We start from the raw sequence: 20296 nt of genomic DNA on the forward strand, positions 1-20296 counted from the left end.
ATTTTATAACAAAGAGGAAGAAGTCCTTTAATTAATATTAACAATTGAGAGCAGATTAGACCAAAAATACCCTATTACCACTTTCTCTAATCCACCTCTAATTGTGTACCAAGCTATCAAGGAGCACTTAAACCCAAAAAGCCTCAGTGAGAAGCAGAAGGCAATTGTCTGCTTCAGCATCTCCAACAGTTGGATGTGGAAGTCATCCAGCTCCAATTGTCTTTTATTTCATCCTTCCAGTGCCTCCACAGCCCTGCAGCAGTTTGGGGAGTTAAATGGGGGTCTGTGGGGTGCAGCCAAACCCCCAAAATGCAGGAGCTGCTACTGAGGAGGAAATTGATTCCAGGGGGAGAGGACTGAACTTGTCCTTCTCTGGATTTGTGCAGAAACAGAACATCTTTCGAACACTTTGCCAGAAAAAATGTGGATCTGATTACTGCTCGTTTGCATTCCTTTTTCCTTAAGTTTGGAGAAGGCAAAGCTCTCCAGTGAATTAATTAATTTCACTCCATTTTGACAGAGTGCTTAAATCAGCTCAGAAGTGCCACAGCTGAGTAAACCCAGCTCGCAGGCCGTGATTGCTTCTTTTGGAAGGCCCTGCTCAACAGCAGCTGAAACGCAGCAGCCAGGAGAAGCACTTCATTAAAGAGCTGTGGCAACACTGCTCCAGCCTCCTCCTACAGGAAACTCAGGTTTTAAAGAGCGATAAGGAATTGTTTCTTTGCTTTTGTGCCTTCATCATCCCATGGAAGATGTTCCACAGTGTCCCAGATCTGATCCCTCTTTAGCTGCCCAGCCCCGTGTGCATCCACAGCAGGTTTGCAAACCACAGACAGAAGTTTGCAGCTGTCTTTTCTCAAGGCTGGATGTTATTTTGTTGGTATGTAATTAAATTGAGATATTTAATTAATTTGAAATGTTCAGAACTTGTATGATTGAGATCTCTCTCTCTCTCACACTTCATATATTCATGTAAGTACATATTGTAGTATTATATTTATTGTGTTATATTTATGTGGAAGTCATCCAGCTCCAATTGTCTTTTATTTCATCCTTCCAGTGCCTCCACAGCCACTTACATATATTCATGTAAGTACATATTGTAGTATTATATTTATTAGATTATATTTATATAAGTATTTATGTAAGTATTTATATTTATATGAGTATTATATTTATGTAAGTACATAAATATAAGTACTTATATAAATATAAGTACATATAGGTACATTTATATGTACTTATATAAATATAATACTTATAATACTCATTATTATACTATTATTTACTATTATTATTTACTCATTATTATACTATTATTATTATACTTTTATTATTTACTATTTACATTACTATTTTTTATATATATAAATAATATATATAATATATATCTTACTCTTAGCCCTCCAAGGTAGATTTCCCTCTCGAAAGGTCCATCAGCCTTTCCTGTGACAACATTTGTCCCAAAGAAAATGTACACTGAAAATCCCATTACAAATGTACATATCTGTGAGATGACCTGACAGGCTTCAAGAACAAAAGTGTTTTCCCATATTGATCCAAGTGGACACAATCTGTGGACCAGCTCCTGTGGAATATGGATTCTTTCCTTGCCTGCCATTTAATTTTTCTAAGTGCAGCAGGATTTGAGGATGGAATCACAGATCCTTCTGCCTCTAATTCCTGCACCAGGTATTTTCACACTTCATTGTGAGACAAAAATTCAAATGCAGTCACCTACAGCTTAGAGGTGGAAATTGCATTTGTGTCATCCTTATCAGTGCTGTTTTCCCAAATTCCAGCTCACAAGCACAGCCATCAGCCTCATCCACCTGCTTAAGTTTTGATCTTCCAAGACCTGCCCTCATTGTGACCTCTTCAGAAACAGCACCCTCCCCTCTGCAGCCAGATAAACTTCTGTCATCTGCCTCCCAGCTCCCTCTTCCCTCTTGAATTATTTACTGAGGTCATGAATTTCTTAGAAAATCAGGCAACAAGACAAAGAGAATGGAGCCCTTTGTAGGTTTGTGTTTGGGAATTAATTTACTGCCTTGGACTGGGAAATGGCCGAAGGGAAGATGTGAAACCCCATACAGGACACGATGAAATTGCTTCTTGTTGCTCCTTGTTTCAGGTCAGGCAGGTTATTGTGCCTGGAAATTTCTTTTATACAAGATCCAGTTGCTGCAGAGGACGAAGTAATCAAAACCTTGGGAGCCTCAGCAATTTACATGGAAAAGCAGAGATGATACTTCACATCTGCTCCACTCAGGCCAAGGCTGCAGCCAGGATGGCTTTGAAGAGGTTCTGTCTAAAACAGACCCAAAGGAAGAGTTTAGCAGCAGGAAATTGTGATCAGAGGGGAGGGTGCAGTCCTGGGCTTGCTCTGAGGCTCCGTGGCACCATCTGCATTTTCATAATCTTATTTGGAAAGAAGAATAGGCATTTCTGGGTTGAAGCTGTAATGGGAGAACTGAACAGCACAGGTAATTCTGCGGTTGTGATCCAGTGCTTTTCCATTCCCTAGGCAATTCTGAAGTTCTAGTGGGCAAACAGCACATTTTATCTCTTCCTTTTTTTATAAAATCATATAGATTTGTGTTAGAGTTCAGTGCAGCCTCTCATGCTGTGAAACTGAGGGTTTCTGAGCAAACCAGCTGGATCTGTGGATTTTCCAGGGTGGAGGGCAGAGGAGCTGTGGGATGGGAGCCCTGGGAGCTTTTACCATCCTCATCCTTGGGGTTTCAAGGCCTGATGGGGCAAAACCTGAGCAAATGTGTAGGTATTGAATCTGAACCTTCTCGAGTCCCTTCCCACTGGGGAATCTTGGGATCCCGTGAACAATTTTATAGATATTAAAATTCATGTGTACCATTCAGTCAACAATTCATGGGGGAGTTTTTTCCGACCTCTGTGAGCCCTGAGTGAACCTGTGAAAACGTGAAAGGGAAAATGTGAAATTTCTCCTGTCTGAAATGATCTATTTCTTTTGCTGTGGCTGCCAAAGTGAGAGGCACAGTCCCATCTGTCCTGCAGCCCTGGCCAGGCTCCCCAGCTCGTCGGGGCAGGCACTGAACAGAGACTGCAGTGGAGCAGTGCCAGAGAATTGGTGGCTGAAGGAAAAGCTCAGGACACATGGGGGACTCTCACAAAAGCTGGGGGAAGTGCAAGGTCACCCTGAGGATCACGAGAGCTGTCCCAGGTCTTCGGTTCCTGCACCAGCATTGAGGAGTTTGGTGTTTTATCCTCTGCAGGAGTGGCAGCAGAGGTGACCTCTGAGTGAGGGCTGCAAAGAGGAAAATCAGGTCTCCTTTTAGGCTCTGAGAGGGGAATTGTTTCAGTCCATTAAGCCTGGCATGGAATGCAGCTCCAAACAGGGAGGGGTGAGCTGGCAGCTGCCAGGGCCGGGCCAGGATGGGAGCAGGGCTGGGATCAGCCTCTCTGGGATGGTTTGTGTTGGAAGGAACAGGGAAAAGCAGGGCTGCAGCAGGGATTCTGTCAGAGCAATGAGCCAGAAAAATGATCTGTGAAGAAGGATGGCTGTCAGTGAGGAGGTTTGGGATTTGTCAGGGTCAGAGAGAGATTTCCAGCAGCCCAAGACAGGGGTTAATCAAGCTCAAGCTGAGCACTTTGCAATGTGCAGTTTAAAAGAAAAACTTGCCTAAGAAAGACCTTAGAAATGTGCAGGGAAAAGCACAGAAATTGCTGTAACTCCAGCAGAACTTACATCAAATAACATAAAAATGGTAGGACCTGTCTCTTCTTTGGGGGCTGGAACGAGATGGTCTTTAAGGCCCCTTCTAACCCAAACCATTCTGTGATAAATCCAGATAACACAAATTCTGGAAATCAAAGGCACTGTTAAATTGTTGCATCTATCTAAGAGATCATAACTTCATCTCCCTCTCTTTATTCCCATTAAAATATTTGGAAAAAACTGTTGGTGAGCCAATACTGAGGATACAATCCCAGCACTACTAATCAGGACCCATGATCAATCAGCACAGCCAGGCACAGAATCCATCTCTGTTTTACTCCTTGAACCCAATTAATACCAAGTGGTTTATTAGCAATTAAATAGCTGATGTTTAAATATTAAAAATGTTTGGGAGATAAATATTTGAGGAAAAAGAGGCTATTACAGGCACTTTCTCTTGGCACATCGCTTTATTAATCTCTTTATTGGGAGAAACAAAAATGAGGGAAGAAAGCAAAGGATTTTCCTTGGTGCAAATTGGCCACAAATTGAATCTTTAAGAGGTGGATGGACCTGAGGTACAGAGGAGCCAATTACTGCTGTCCAGGCTGGGCAATACAGATGGATCTTCATAAAAATCCCTGCTGCAATAACAAAATCCACAGTGAAGAATTCAGGTGTTGTAGCAGACAACACTTGGGAAAGAAACCCTTACCTGCAGTAAAATACTTCAGCAAGGCTTAGAGCTTTAAAATTCATGCAAAAGGTGTCTGAAGTTACCAATGGCTATTATGTTCTTAAAATAATGGTTTTCACAGAACCATTTCACAGGAGTTCCAAATGAAGTTTAGAGGAGCAGCTCCACCTCGAACAACAACGAGAAGAAACCATTGTGGGGAAAAGAATTGTGGAACAGTTCCTCTCACAGTTGCTGTGTGAATGTTTATCAGGGAGACACCACCCACATTTTCTTGGTGAATTTGCAAAATTTGCAATGCCACTCCCTTCTTTTGCAACAAATCAAATTTTTGCATTGTTTATTGAGAAGTTAAAGGTATTTCAGCAGCCTGCTCCGGTGGGAGGTGTCCCTGCCCATGGTCTTTCAGGCCATTTCCAGACCAAGCCATCCTGTGAGCCAGTGGATACAAAAGGGTTTGGAATTTAGGATCATCAGTTGGGTCCACTGGTGGGAATTCATCTCTGGAAAACCCCTGCCTGTGACAAAAGCAGCTTTTGAGAGATTCAGCACTGGGCTGCAGCCAAAAGGGCTCTGAGATGTATTGAAAACAATGCTCTGCATTTCTCTGATTTTGGTGTAGCTGAATGTGCTCAGTATTTTTAATGCTGTGTTCTACCGTAGAGAGGGAAAATATTAATCACAATCTATAAAGATATTTAGTAATATCTTCATGTAAAACATCTGAAATGTGAGACAGCAAACTGGCCCCCCAGTCAGACTTCTTCCCTGACTTTTAAACTTCAATTATTCCATCATTGCACTGTTCTTCCCTAAGGCATGGATTACATGATGGGACAGGAAAGAAGTTCTGGTTTAGTCGAGGGAAAAATCCCACAGGTGCTTTTATTGCAATGCTTTACAAGCAAAGCAACTTTCTTCCCAAAATGTCTCCATACCCACTCCCAACACAGTGGAATTATACAAAACCAGGGGTATTTATTAACATAATATTTTCTTTTCCTTGATCCAGTGCTGATGCAAAAAATCCATTTGCTCTTAGGTTTAAATCATGCTTTAATTAGGTTGTTCTAAAATCACCTGTGACTTTATTAATCTTGCATGAATATTAGTCACTTCCTGTACGTGGTGGCTGGAGAATAGTGGTTTATATTTGTTCTAAACTGCTTGTTTTGTTAAATGAAGTGCTCCAGCTAATTAAAGACGTTTTTGGGGATGTCTCAGCTTTAGCCTAATAAAGGAGAGGCACAAGAAGGTGCACACAGACACTTCTTATTGCCCATAAATCTGTTCTTATTGCAACTGTAAACTCTGGAATGGAGTTTTATGGCTCCCATTCCATCGAAAACTGGAGAGGCAGTTACTGATGCTGGATATTTGAATAAAAGCGATTTTGAATTTTGGGTTTGATTGCTTTTACTTGTGAATTATGCCAAAACTGCTGTACTCATTATCTTAAAAACTATTTAATTAAATGTAAGTATCCAGCTGTGTGTATTTTCAAAGAGCCAAAGTGCTCTAAGATCTTCAGCAGAAGAGCAATATATGTATTTATGTATCACAGGATTTGCAAAACCCTTTCCCTCCTCAATTTTCTTCGCATTTCCATTTGGAATATTTGGATATTTCATTTGCAGCCTTAATGATCGGTTTAGTCTCCGTTTCTCTTGTGTAATTTGAATTTTTTGAAATAATAAGCAGAAATGAAGGCCAGGGCTCAGCTAGCACTATCAGTGTTCAGCAAGCCTTGGGCAGAGAGAGGGATGGGAGCTGCAGTCCTGCTCTGCCTTCCAAGACAGGGAGTCTCAAATGACTCTTCTGCCCACCAAACCTGAGCCTTTTTTCCTCTTCATTTTTCTTCTTTGGTCTCTCCCAGCCCTAATTGCATTTCTCTCTCTCTGAGAGATCATTGTTCTCCTTCCCCTTTCACTGCAGTCCCCAGCTTTGTGCCAGATCCATCCCAGATCCCTGTCCAAGTCGCTCTCCTCTCACTCCTCTTGTTTTTGCCTTTTTCACAATTATCCCCTATTTTTCCCATTTAAATATCTGCCTTTCCCTTCCCACCTTTTAATTCATGTATTGGCTCCCTCATTTGTCAGTGTCCTTAATCTTTTTCTTCTCTGGGATGAGCTTATCTCTTCTCTCACCTGCCTTCCCCCACCTCGTTTTTCAGGAAATCTGTCTCTCCATTGCCTCTCTTTTTTTTTTCCCCCATTCCAGGGGCATCCTGGCCCTTCCCTCAGCCAGTCCCAGTTTCCCTCCTGCATCCCCACAGGAGTCTGTGCTCCCTTGGATGTGCAAATCCACATCCCAGCAGAGTTCAGCTCGGGCTGCTGCCCAGACTTCAGCCGTGCCTCCGAGTTAATGATGTGAATTAAGGAGTCAGCATTAACTTGGAATTTTCTGGCTTTTGACTTTTCTTCTCACAGCTTGACGTTTTCGTAATGCTCTGTTTTTCTGAGACTTCAAAAAAAACCCCAACAAAAACCCAGATGGGGAATTATGTGCCAGCAGGACGTGTTTTGGCAGTTCTGGGAGCGTTTCTGGGGCTGTGCTGGAGCATTGCCCCTCTTGGTGCCACGTGCCAGAAGAGCCACCTTTGGTGTCTCAGGATGCCAGGATGATTTCAGGTGGAAAAGAACTTCAAGATCATCGAGTCTGAGCTGTGCCTCATCCCCAGTTTATCCCCAGCTCAGAGCTCTGAGTGCCACATCCAGGAATTCCTTGGACATCTCCAGGAAAGGGGATCCCACCACCTCCCTGAACAGCCTGTTCCCAGGCTTCCAGTCCTTTCCAGGGAGAAATTGCTCCTGATATCCACCCTGAGCCTGCCCTGGCCCAGCCTGAGGCAATTCCCTCTCCTCCTGTCCCTGTTCCCTGGCAGCAGATCCCAAATCCCCCCGGCTGTCCCCTCCTGCCAGGGAGCTGTGCAGAGCCAGAAATTCCCCCTGAGCCTCCTTTGCTCCAGCCTGAGCCCCTTCCCAGCTCCTCAGGAATTCTCCAGCCCTTCCCAGCTCCTCAGGAATTCTCCAGCCCCTTCCCAGCTCCCTCAGGAATTCTCCAGCCCCTTCCCAGCTCCCTCAGGAATTCTCCAGCCCCTTCCCAGCTCCCTCAGGAATTCTCCAGCCCCTTCCCAGCTCCATTCCCTGCCCTGGACACGCTCCAGCCCCTCCATGTCCTTTCTTGAGCGAGGGACTCCTAACTGGGACAGGATTCAAGGTGCTCCTCACCAGTGCTAGGTACAGAGGGAAAATGCTGAGTCTCATCCCAAAGTCAGCTCAGCCACCTCGGGCAGGTGCCACCATGGGGAGGTGGCAGTTCTAGACAGGTGTCCCAGCAGGGAACACATTCCCTGCCAGTGGTGCCAAGGAACAATGGAAAAAAAGGGAAATAAGTGAGGTGACAAGCTGGGAAACAGCCAACAGGGAAGGGTCAGCCCCCGGGCAGAGCAGGGAATTGATTCACTGCCCTCCTTGATGCATCTCACTGATTTCCTGCAGCACCTTGACAGAAAGCAGATACCACAGTGAGAGCTAATTTAAAGGTATCAATAGACAGCCACACTCCAATCTGCTGAATCCCAAACCTTTTCTGTGGTTACACCATCACCGTGTCCCTCCCCAGCCACAGGATACGCTGAGGCTGTGTGATATTACACAAATCTGCTCTGAACTGTGGCAGACTGAGGCCCTGCAAACCATTTCCAAGGTGTGGCACAGCTCTGTATATCCCAGAAATGATTTCAGGCAGTTGGATCCACGGGTGCAACTTTGCACTGTTGCATTTTCTCATGAGCAGAGCAGATTCACACACTGTATCCTGCAGCCCCACATCCACATCCCACCTCAGCTGCCTCGAGGACACAAATGGAATTAAGAATGTTTGATTTGAGCAGGGTTCTGTCGTCTGGATTTTTTAAATGGAATGGAATTTGCCCCTGGGAGTGCTCAGGGATGTGGTTTAGTGGTGGATGTGGCAGTGCTGGGTTAATGGCTGGACTCAATGGTTTTGGAGTCTTTTCCAACGTTAATGGTTCTGTGACATCAGAAAATATATAATAATGTAATCAGGGGTTGAAGAGTTACTGGATCCCCCTGAGATGCAGACAGAGAAATACAGTTCCTGTTGTGACCAGCACACCTTTAATCTACAGCTGTTTCAGAAGTTCCATTTGCGTGGATTTTCACTCTGATTTGCAGGGAAGCTCCAGCCCGGGTTAATAATACAGTGGCAGCACTTCACAATGCTCTCCACCACCCAGAAGTAGCTATTAAACTGTCAACAGCACTAAAAGATGATATTTTGATGGCAATGGATAGGAACCCCATCTCCCTGCTCGTGCTACTCAACATTTCTGCAGCTTTCAAGCACAGTCAAGCATAATTTGTCACTGACTTGCATATGTGACACTGTCTGAACAGGGACTCTGAGCTACAACTCTGTCAATCACCTTTTTTCCAGGCAAAACTCATGTAGCACCAACAGACAGCAATTCCCTTTCCCTTCTCCGTGCCCCTCGCGCTCTTTGCTGTTCTCCATCCACCTGGAGACCTCTGGAGGGCTGGAAGGACGAGCCAGCTCTGGGGCTGGAGCTGATATGGACCTGCATAATCCCCTGCCCAGCTGCAGCCAGAGATATCATTTAATTCAGAATCAGGAGTGGATTTGGGCTCAGTGCATCCTGCTGGGAAACGCTTCCAAGGGCTGGCTTGGCCAATATCTGCCTGGCTATCTCCTTCCTTGCAGCTTAACCTTTCCTTTCATGCTGCACACATCCTAAAGGACATTTCCAGCATTCAGTTCAGGTGAAAACACATTTTTTTTTGGCCCTTGTCACAAGTCTGCCATAGGAGGGGGTGACCTCAGCAGAGATCTCTGTAATCAGCACCTCCAAAGTGCACCTGCAATCTGGAAAGGAACAGCAGATCCTGGTTTGTGCCAAAATCCAGCAGATAATGACAAACCCTTCTGTCCCTGCTGCAGTTTAAAGCTGGTGATCAAAGTCTTAAAAGTCACTCACTCCCATCTACATCAAACACTGAATAAAGTTGTGTTTTTCTCAGTCTAAACCTGTCTAGAGCCAGAATATTAGAGGCAGAAATAAGCTTCATTTATAATTCTCAAGGAAAATCAAATTATTTCACATCCTTGTGCCCCAAGTTGTTTTTATTTCTTATCCTAACTGGAATAATGAGAAAAAGGTGGGAGGAAAAGTGCATCCACCTGGGCTGCTCTAGAAAGGCTCAGCAGCAAACATTTTGAAGCCTGCCATGAAACATTCATCAGCCTCATTTGCATTACAATGTCATGGTTCTCTGGGTGAAATCCTGAAATCGTTGTACATTTTTTTTTTTTAATTTAAAGATTGCTAAAATCACCACATTCAGTTGATGGGAAGGTACTGGAGATTCGATGAGCAACGTGAGCACAATGCAATTCTAAAAAGATTTAAAGGAGTCTGCTGTTATGTTCTCTGCATTTTAAGTTCTGTGAATTTTGTTGTTTGTTTGGCGAAAGCATATTTTCTAGAAAGATATCTAAGAAATGCAGAGGTCACTGGTGTACTCAGAACATTTCTGTAGCAGGTAATCTCTGTCTCCAAAGAAATATCTACCTCAGAAGTACTTTGAGGTATTTTCTCCTTGAAAAACCCTTGGTGCACTGTAATCAAATTAACTCTCAGTATCCTTTTGGACAGCAAACCGGGTTAAATCACATATTTTTAATTTTCCTAGTGAGTTCAAGTAATTTCTGAGCAGTGTTTTTCTATAGTTCTATTTAGAATATGGATACCAAAATTAATGCAATATCCCAGTGCTGCTCTCAGAGAAGCATTAAAGAAAATTATGTCAATCTTTGTTTACCACATTAAGGCATTACATAACTACACAGGTAAATGATTAAAAATCCTCAATTGTGTTCCATCATTAATCTTGGGATCAATTATCAGAAGGATGATTATTAAATTGTTATTATATTCAGTTATTAATGATGGCAAACACCGAGGAGAAGAATGGTGCTATCACTGATTATTTCAAACATTTGCAATAAAAATTAAAACACCCCAGTGAAAAATATCACCTTCAAAACATAATTTCAGAAATAACCCTGCAATGGATTTTTAAGTAAATTAGGAATTTACTACGCTTTTTTTTCCCCCTTGTCATGCTTAGAACAGGAACATTTTGGTGAACAGAAACATTTTAGCTAACAGGTGTTGGCTATTTAAAAGCCCGGGAGGTCATTACAGAAATATGTGCGAGCAGCATATTTGGATATTTCCTGTTCGGTTTGCTGGAGAACACTTAGAGGGAGACAAGTTCAACATTTAAATGAAGAAAATGAATTCCTAAATCCCGAGGGTGAGTGGGGGCACAGCAGCCACACCAATTGGGCGCGCCCAGCTTTTCCCATCGGCGGGGTTTGAAATCACTTTTTTCCCGGGATACAAAGCTGGCAGTGAGCTCTGGCGTGGCAGCAGCAGCTGCTGGGGCTGTGGAGGGTGAATAATTGATGTGCTGGCGGCTCCGGGCAGCGGCGCATCCCGCGGGGGATGCCCGAGCGCTCCCGGGACGCGCAGCCCTTGGGCACAGCCTGGAGCTGCAGGGAAACGCGGCCTTTCGGTGAGTTTGGGATGCTCTTAAAGGGTTTCTGAGCCTTCTGCCAGCTCCTTTCTCTTTGGTGCCGCCCCTAAAAACTCTCTTCTTTTTGATTTACAGCTTTAAAAGGCTGGAGGTTCCTTTCTTTTTAGGAAATATGTAAGCAGTACTTTCAGAACTGCACTAAAATTATGATCAAGCCATCCAAAACTATCTGGTGGTATTTAAGTTTTCAACCCCTCCCCCCGTGGCACGCTGCTAAAACTAAAGATATTTATGTTCCCTTTATGTTTTTCCCCAAATTGAGATTAATGTTATTCGGTGTCAAATGTGAGAACCTGAAAGGAGTTTTGTTTTCCATAAAAAAACCGAGTTGTTTCCCTGTTGGAAGTTTAACTTGTGGTGGTGTTTTTTATTCAGTTAGATACATTTCTCCTTGGGTTGAGAACATGAGCTGAGACTTGCATTAAGTTCTTAATTAATAACTCTGCATTAAACATTCTTTTTTACCATAAAGTAGTGGAAAAGTAGCTTAGTTTTCCTAAGGATAGGAAGGAGACATATTTTCTATGTAAAGCACATGGCAGTGACAAACTAAAGCAACTCTCACCCCTTCTTTATAAGGTGAAAGACATCAAGGTATTTTTATTAATCATTAACAGCAAGCCTACCTATAATATTTGTTTCAACTGTCTGAGTGCTGTTATTTTCCAGCAGTGATCCTGTCAGCAGTGCCTGGGAGCTCTCAGGTAACTCAGTCCTTGGCACAGTTAAAAAATTGATACAAAAACAATCAGCTCCCGAGAGCAGGGGCCATGGGTAGGAGCAGGGATGTGAGATGAATCATGAATAAGCCTTGATTGTGGATAACAAGTTCTTTCTCTTTTTATTTGTTTTTAATTGCATACTCCAGATTCTGCTGCTTCTGCTTTATTTCTTTTGTTTTGATCACAAAAGCATTTCTTATTTGGCATCCAAAACCCAGCCAAATTTTGAAGGGATAAAAGTCCAGCACAATGATATCTGGTGCTAACAGTAATTAAATGCCCTGTGTTAAAAGAAAAAAATAATAAAAAAGCAAGAGGTGAAAGCAGGGATATGTAAATAACAGGAGATATGCAAAGAATGGATGTAATCCTGCACTCCTTAATCATGGGAGTAATTCTTATTCAGGAAAATAATCCTGGTGCTTTCAATAGACATCAGTGGGTGCTGGAGCACCAGGCCCAGCTTTTCCAAGGAGATAACAATGTTTTACCTGGTTTCTTTTCTGCAGTGCCATTTTAACAGCACAGCTCTTGCTGATGTGTTTGAATGCATTAGTGATAATATTAAATTAGGCTTTACCTGATGTCCGTTTTGCCTCTGAACGTGTGAAAGAGAAAAATGGGATAATGGATGAGATGAGGCAGGGAGAAGGTACAAACCCCACGTGTTTTATTGGCTCTCCCTATTCCCTATGTTTGCAAATCACTTTTTGGCCCATGGGATGTATAAAATTTGCTTTTTCTTTTAGGATAGGATGCAACTTTAGCACAAAAAAAAAAAACTCCTGATAGCCCTTAAAGTATATTTGGGTCTCCCTGAAAGTGATGCTGATAAATATTGTCCGTCTGATTTAAATACAAGGGGGTTGTGATAATGTCCTGGGAATGTTTTTTATTGCTGTGATGTTCTGTGATCTTGCAGGAATGACACATTTTTAAATAAATGTGGTGGTTTTGTTGCCCTTTTCATTGGCCCAGCTCAGCATTTCTGAGCTTTGCCCTTCCAGCCCATGTGGTGCAGTCCTGTAATCCAGGATGGGGTTTAGAAGCACCTGCGTGCCCTTCCCCAGGCAGAGCATCTGTTAATGAGGAAAACTAATTACTTAAAAGCTTTCAGCAGGATGGGGTTGTGGAGTATAAATAGTCATGAACTGCTCCTGCTGCTCTGTGTTTGCACTGCTGCCAGCACTGGTGGGCTGGAGGGGAGCTACCCTTTGCAGTCACTGCTCTGCTAAGATGCTCCCTGTGGGGGAAAACTCTCTCCTGAGCACCCAGAAAGGGGAAAAAATAGAAAAAATTACAAGTGAAAATGCACTGGATGATAATTCCAGACGGAATTAAAAGCTTACTTTTGAATGAAGTTGGCATTAAGTCTCTGTTGGCTTTTTTTTTGTTGCACTGAGCTATTGAGGACGAGCTGATTTTCTTCCATCAGCTTTCTTACCTGGCAGTTTATATTTAAAAATGAGGTTTGGTGGATTTTCAGCATTTCTTTGCTACAGAAGCAGTTTAATGCTGAGGTTACATCACTCTCACAGGCAGCACAGAGCTGGAAGCCATAAAATAACCCCAGTGCCAAGGGCTGGAGGGGCAAGGTGGCACCTGGGAGAGGCTGGAGTGGCCCTGGGCAGAGTTTCCCTTCTCTTACTCCACGCAAAGTCCCACCAGGAACATCAATTCTCTCCAGGGAAGTCCCTTTCTGTCCTTGAATCCTGCCCATGGACATTTCCTAGTCCTTGGAGACCCCCACAAGCCCTTGGTTGCACATTAATTTGAAGTTTATAAATTTTGAAGGTACATTTTTTTACATCTGTTCTTCTTTATTGAGTTATATCTATAAAAATCCAAACCACACATGCAGCAATTTTTATTTGAGGATCTCCTTCAGTAATTGGGCACAGGTCAAGTGTCTATTTTAGTTTTTATTACTTTCTGAGAATTTTAGAGGTGGCTGCAAGCAAATTTGTTGAAAAGCTTTTCAAACTTGACCAAAACGTGGTCTGGGATGGTTCAGCCCGTTTGGTGTCAAAAATTGTGTGTACAGTGATGTAGAATGGCTGATTTGGATTTTTTTTTGTGCAAATTGTGTATGAAAAAGGTGTTTTCTGTGATTATTGATGTGTCATTCATATGTCTCTCGTTGTCATGGTTGGTATTTGGTCAAAGTTTGGACATGATGGTCTTGGAGGGAATTTCCAGCCTTAATGATGATGTGATCCTGTGACTTGGAGGTCCTTTCCAAGGTCAATTATTCCATGATCTTGTGATTTTTAAGTGCAAAGCTGACCTGGTGTGAGTGTCCATGTTGTATTTAATGCATGGCTGCAGGTGAATAAAACTGCAACACAAATCTTTAAAATCAAAGTTTTCCCTTGCCCTCCACGAGTTCCTGTGCTGGAAATCCCAGCCTGGGAGCAGCCAGGCCTGGAGGAGCAGAGTTTGGTTGTGGTCCAACCCCAACATCCCCCAGGACATTTTCATCCCCCAGGATGTTTTCATGGGTGTTCTGCTCCTCTCCAACTCTGCTCTTGTTTCCTGAGACATTTCTGCATCCCTGGGGAGGGAGTGCTGAGCAGAGGACAGCCCCAAACCTGTCCCAGATTGCCATCAGGCTGTGCATTAATCACTGTGTTAATTGGGTGATGCTGTAACACCTCAGTCACACACCTGGCAATCCACTGAGCACCTGGGACAAGCTGGGAAAATCCTGTGGGGAATATTCTCTGTGAAAAGGGATTCTCTTTCCTCCCCTCCCTGCAAAGTATAATCAGCTCTAGGTGTGGTATCCCCACTTGAGTGTTACCATTAATAATTATTGTGTCCTGCATAGGCTTGTACAACAAATAACTAAAAATGTCTTTTCTGCCCAAGGCAGGAGGTGGAATGAGGTGTAGAAACCTTTGCTGGTGATTTAAGTCCATCAGTGCAGGATTGATGAAGGGAGAGGACAAAACAGTGCAGAAAACACACAAGAACCAGTGACAAAATTAGCCATTGACAATTACTTTGGCTGTTTTTTGGAAGAATGGAGTCAAGAGAATATGGATACATTTTCCCTTGTGTCTGTAGCATGAATATGTGGGAAAAAATCAGTTTTAGCAGCAGAAGGTAACTCTGGCCACAGTCCCTGTGGGTGCTCTGGGACACCTCTGGGATTTGGTTTCCAATCTGTTTGGGTTTAATTGATTGCATTTAGTTTTCTGCTTCTATTGCTCTGGATTTCCAGTGCCACTGGAGCTGCCAGCATGGGAATGGATCTGGGAGGCTGAGCACAAACAGCTGGGCGGGTTGGGGACATACCTGGCAGGGCTTGGCTTGGAAATTCCCATGGGAAGCAGGGCAAGGCAGAGCCCAGGGCCACACATGGAGAGCTTCTGCCTCTTCTGAAAGCAGCTGCTGCTCTTTGGAGCACTTAAAATTATTTTTAAATTCTCTTTCTGGATAAAATCAAACTTTAACAGGCAAAGTTCCCCTGCAAATTCTTACAGAATGCCGGGGGGAATATTTTTCTGGTGTAGTTTTGGTTAACAGGACACCTTTAAGAATAGAATATGCTGAAAGCAAAGTTTAATCAACATTAGGTGGCTGGGTCTCACTTTGCTCAGTTTTATGTGGACTAAAACTGAGCTGCCCATGAAATCCCCCACCTGCTTTAATTGTGCAGCATTGCAAAAGCAGAGGAGCAGCCTGCAGGTGACTGCACCAAATTCCTCTGTTTTCCAAGCAGCAATTGAAGCAATGTGGTTTTATTCCTATTTTCCGTGCCTGGAGCTGCTTGTGGCTCCCACAATGGGCATTGTCCCAGCGTGTGACACACCAGGGAGGGCACTTGGAGGATCTCTTGGACAATAAAATACTTGATCCATGGAAAATAAGAGTTGATGTCACGGTGCAGCCTGAGAGCTGCCCGGTGGGAGCAGCCTCTGCCTGCTGAGCCCAGAACTGAACCACCCAAACTCTCCCTGTTTCATCCTCTCCTTGTTACCTTCGCCTGAGTTTCTTGAGGCTGAATTGTCCTGCAGGCAAACCCTGCTTGCTTCAGGTTTTTTCCTCTCTTTCCTTGCCTGCACATTGCCTTGAACAACAGCTCCTGACCTACTTCTGTCTTTTAATTGCTGCTGCAATATGAATTTTAATTCCAGCCAGAGTCCAGATGTATTGAGGATGCACAGCACATGCCTGGGCCAGGCCATTTATCTCCCAGGCCAGTCTTTCCCAGCCCTTTGAATCCAGGGACCCCTTAACCTTTCTGAAAAAATATCTGAAGCCATCATCACGTATTTCACTGTTGTCTTCTGATGGGAACTGGAGATAATAACTGTTAATCTAAATGCTAATATGTATTTTCTCTGACAGCTTAGTTTGTTTTACTGTTCTTTAACCTTTGGCTGAAAATATTAATGGAGATGGATGTGAGTCTTGTGCTTACATCCCCCAGTGCCCAAGTGAACCTGGACAGTGACAATTGATAGGAGTCCATTATATTTTTATTAATATATTTAATAATTTTTGCTTCTCTTCACTATTTTTGGGGAATTATGGGCATCAGAGGATGAGTGGGTCATTGAAACTCAGTACTCTGGATCTGGGGGAGATCACAGCTTGATGAAGAAGGAATTAGATTTAGCATTCTCCAAAAGAATTCTGTGAACTTTGTTCCCAAAAAAATATAATTTTTTTATTTCTCTGCACTTGAGAAGAAACACTGACTACAGGTGCTGTACTTTGAGCATCTCAAGAATTTCCTCTCCAGGGGACATTGTTTTGCTTAGCTAAGATCTCCCTCTTTTTATTCCACAGAAATGGGAAGTGAGGGCAAGTTATCAATGTGTCTTCTGCTCTATTAAATTAACTCTCACAGAATTAAAACTGAACTCAAGAAAAGCTTTCATTTTAATCATTCTGTGGTTGTAGCTGGTGAAGGACTCGGGAATCCTTTGGGAGGGAGAGAAAAAGCATATTTAAAAACATTAGGTGGTTTAGATCAGGTTTTTCTGGGATACACTAGATTTTAATTAAGCAGGAGTTTAATTAATAATAATTAATAAGTAGAATACAGAAAAGGAAAGCTGCTCATACTCTGGAGGGTCAGAAAAGGAGGAGAAAATTGAGGAAACAGCCTCATACAAGCCCTGGGAATGTGGTTGAGAGGAGAAATCCAGGGAAGGACAGCACATGGAGGAGGATCCTCCCCCTCCACCATTCCAGTATCCACTTTCCCATAAATATTTTCCAGTCTCTTGCTTGCTGGTCTGCCAAGGAAGGATTTAACAGCACAGATGCATCAAATCATTATCCCAGTGATGTATTACAGGTACAATGTGTATTGCAACCTGTTCTCACAGCAGCCAGAACGTTAGTGCCTGATATTATTACTGATATTTGATGTACAATCCAACTCTATTTAATTAGTTCACTAAAATGCATTTTCTGCCAGAGATATGGTGAACAGGAAGGAAAATCACCTTCCTGGAGAAATGCCTCATATCAGGATGACTGAAAAAAGCAGATAGTACAGTCTGAGAGGCAGAAATTGAGCACATCAATCCTGCAGACTCCCCCAAAATCTGTGGAACTTTGTAGCTGAGATTTTGGAACACAAGCGGGCAATTTAGCTGTAAAATAAAACTCTTTAAAAGGAAACTCTCATGATATTACCTATAAACACTTTAGAACAGCAGATTAATCTGGAGTTTATGGGTAAGGTAGCAGAAAGATGCTTCTGTGCTCAAAGACTTATTTTTATGTTTGGGTAAATGACCTGTTCCTCATCCAAGGAGCTGTAGCTTTGCCTTAAACACAAAATTCAGCTGTGGCCTGGGGAGTTATCCCTACCACAGCCACACTCCTGTTGTCTCCTTGGTACCCACATTCACAGTGGCACCAGGAGATCATTAAGAAAGGTTTCATCTTCTTTCTGCATCCTCTGTGGAGGCAGGAGAGCAGGATTTTGGCTGGAGCTCTGCTTCGGTCTCTAGACTCCTCTGTGGTGGATGGGAATTTGTTCACTGCTGTGCTGCCCAGAGGCCACCCTGAGCAGCACTCAGAGCTTCCCCCAGCAGCTGGGGGATCAGAAACAGCTTCCTCCTCCTCCTGTCCTCCGGGAAACGAGGGCTGCCTGGGTACTGTGTGTGGGAGGAGGATGCAGGAGCCAAACACCACTGCAGGACTTGTTCTCCTGCAGGTGGGAAGATAAAAGGGCTTGGAAATGGATCTCTGAGCCCTCTTCCATGAAACCAGGGGATCTTCTCCTACTGAGGGGCTCTGAGAAGGGCCCCACTCGTGTTGCTGCTGCTGCTGCTCCCCCCTGTGAGGCTGCACAGGGTGGAATCACAGCTCCTGGACCACTGGATTAGGAAAAGTGTCCCTGCCCATGGCAGGAGGTGGAATCAGGTGGCCTTTAAGGTCCTTTGCAACCCAAACCATTTGAAGGTTCTGTGACTCCCACAGTGCCTGGCTGTGTCCCCATCCTAAATTGTAATTCCCTGCAAACCTCTCCCTGATCAAACACACTGCTCTGGGAACGCTCGTGGGAGCCTCCAAGGGAAGAGGGCTGGATGTGGGATTTGTGGCTTGTGCAGAGTGAAAGATCTGTTGTGGTGGCTCCTTCCACCAGAAAGGTCAGTGAGATCCAGAGGAGAGAAACCTGGACACTGAGCTGCGAGGAAACCTGTGCTGCTGCCTGTGTTTCCAGGCTGGTAAATGGAGCCTTGCAACAGGTCTGGCAGCTGAAGGAAGAGGGAGGAAGGAATGTTTACCCTCATCCCAGGACTCCTTTCCAACCCTTCCAGCCTGGATGGGCATGGCAGGACACCATGGATTTAGTCCTGATCACCTGTGCTCATTTCCTGTGTGGATCTGCAGCGAGGTGCTCTGCCACATCCAAATTCCACTTTATTGCTTCTCGTGTTCTTTCTCTTTCCCTTTGTGCTCCTCAGGTAGAAACTCCATTTTAGCTTGTTTTCAGGACCCAGCAGTAATATTTCCTGAACCAATTCCTTTCTTTATTTTGTTATTGTTTTGGTGTCTGACATGTCCAGAGCTCTCCCTGGACTCCAGAGTCTCTGTGCAGTACAAGTGTCTCGAACAGAGTTTATTTGAATCAGGCCTCCCAGAATTCAGTAAATATTTCAGGCCAATTCCTCCAGTAAATCTGAACACATTCAGCAAAAACATGTTCAGCCAGTGCTCAGACATAATTGCCAACAATTTCACACCCACAGAATCCTTGTTTGCCTCTCAGGTTCCCAGAGCCCCATCTTCCCCATCGCTGCTTTGAGCAGGGATCTCCTGGTTGCTAAGGGGATGGAATTTTTGATGCAGCTCTAAATGAAATATTTTCAGCACCAAGTGCAGAACTACCTGTGTAGTTTTCTGGTTAATGTTCTCTGTCGCAGAATGGAAGGACCAAGCTGCAGTGAGGAGCAGCTCTCCAGAGGTCTGGAGGCCAGGTATGATCCAGGCACTATCCCAGCATTCAAAATATGAATTTAATCCATATCTGCTGCATTTAACTGGAACTCTGCCAATTACAGACTGTCACAGGAGACTTCCACTCCTATTCCTGACTCAATTACCCAGTCTCATGCTTCTCCTAAGAAAACTATTGCTGTAAATAATGTCAAGTTCATTCTCCTTTTTCTTTGCTATTCTAAGGAAAAGGGAGAGGCTGATTTTACCATCCAGCATCCAATTGAGCCCAAGCTTCAGGGGGAGCTTTGAGTTGGAATTAATTATTTCTTTTTTTAGCCAAGTTGTGGTTATTGATGCACAGAATTAAAAATAAAAAAACAACCAAACAAGAAAATCCCACTTCCCATGTTTATTGCCCATTCCCAAATCCTTGTTATAGGAGTATCTATCATAAAGTATTATCATAAAATCTAAAAATAACAAATATACCTAATCAACTTAGGTCCCCTTAACATTTTACAGATACAAATCATTACTAGGCAAAATACTGCAGTGCACCACTAAGTTATATTATTGCCACTGTATTTTCAATAATCTATCCTGCTCCTTATGCAGCCTTGTTTTCCTTATTCCATTTTTGTGCTGGAAAGTCGTTTGCATTAAGCTGTTCACAACTCCTGGTTTCTTTTTGTGAGTGATCTGTTGATTGCAGCTCAATAATGTTTGAGCAGCTCGAATTATTTATTGCATTTTTGTAGTGATCTGAGTGTGTCCAGCTCCTGAATTGTGTTGTGCTCTGGAGCTCATTAACTCTGTGTGAGTCAGGCAGGCTCCACTTCCCATTTAAGTGCTCCCCTTCTTTTGCTTCTCCCTTTTTCCCACTGGGATGGCACAGAAGGATCATCCATGGAAATGATCTCCCACAGAAATGAAATCCCTCTGGAGCTGGGGAAATGAGAAGTGCACATCACAGTGCTGTGGGGTTTTGCATGGGTTGTTCCCAGATGTTGTGTGGAAGTGTTTAACTGAGCTGCATGGGATAAATGCCTCAAAAAATTCCGTATCTTGTGGAAATCCCTGCTGTGCTCCCATGGTTTGGGCTGGAAGGGACCTGAAATCCCAC

At 43.6% G+C, this 20296-nt stretch overlaps 1 protein-coding gene and 1 long non-coding RNA gene across 3 annotated transcripts in view; both read left to right on the forward strand.

Annotated features, from left to right (window-relative positions):
• The first annotated feature begins 580 nt into the window (after positions 1–580).
• LOC147651816 (uncharacterized) lies at positions 581–5797 on the forward strand. The gene is made up of 3 exons (XR_015290072.1): positions 581–880; positions 1403–1692; positions 1803–5797. It is a non-coding gene; the product is annotated as an uncharacterized LOC147651816 (long non-coding RNA).
• A 4851-nt stretch (positions 5798–10648) lies between these two features.
• C8H10orf90 (chromosome 8 C10orf90 homolog) overlaps positions 10649–20296 on the forward strand; it is a 57400-nt gene continuing 47752 nt past the window's right edge. The window contains exon 1 of one of the 2 annotated variants that reach the window (XM_086900254.1): positions 10649–11017. In XM_086900254.1, the coding sequence (XP_086756380.1) occupies positions 10948–11017 (70 nt within the window). In that variant the 5' untranslated portion in view covers positions 10649–10947. Of the gene's footprint in view, positions 11018–19093; positions 19212–20296 lie in introns of those variants that run through there. The other variant, XM_023930035.2, reaches the window with a different exon arrangement.

This window comes from Cyanistes caeruleus, chromosome 8 (assembly GCF_971803275.1).
Source record: "Cyanistes caeruleus chromosome 8, bCyaCae1.hap1.1, whole genome shotgun sequence".
NCBI classification, from domain to species: domain Eukaryota; kingdom Metazoa; phylum Chordata; class Aves; order Passeriformes; family Paridae; genus Cyanistes; species Cyanistes caeruleus.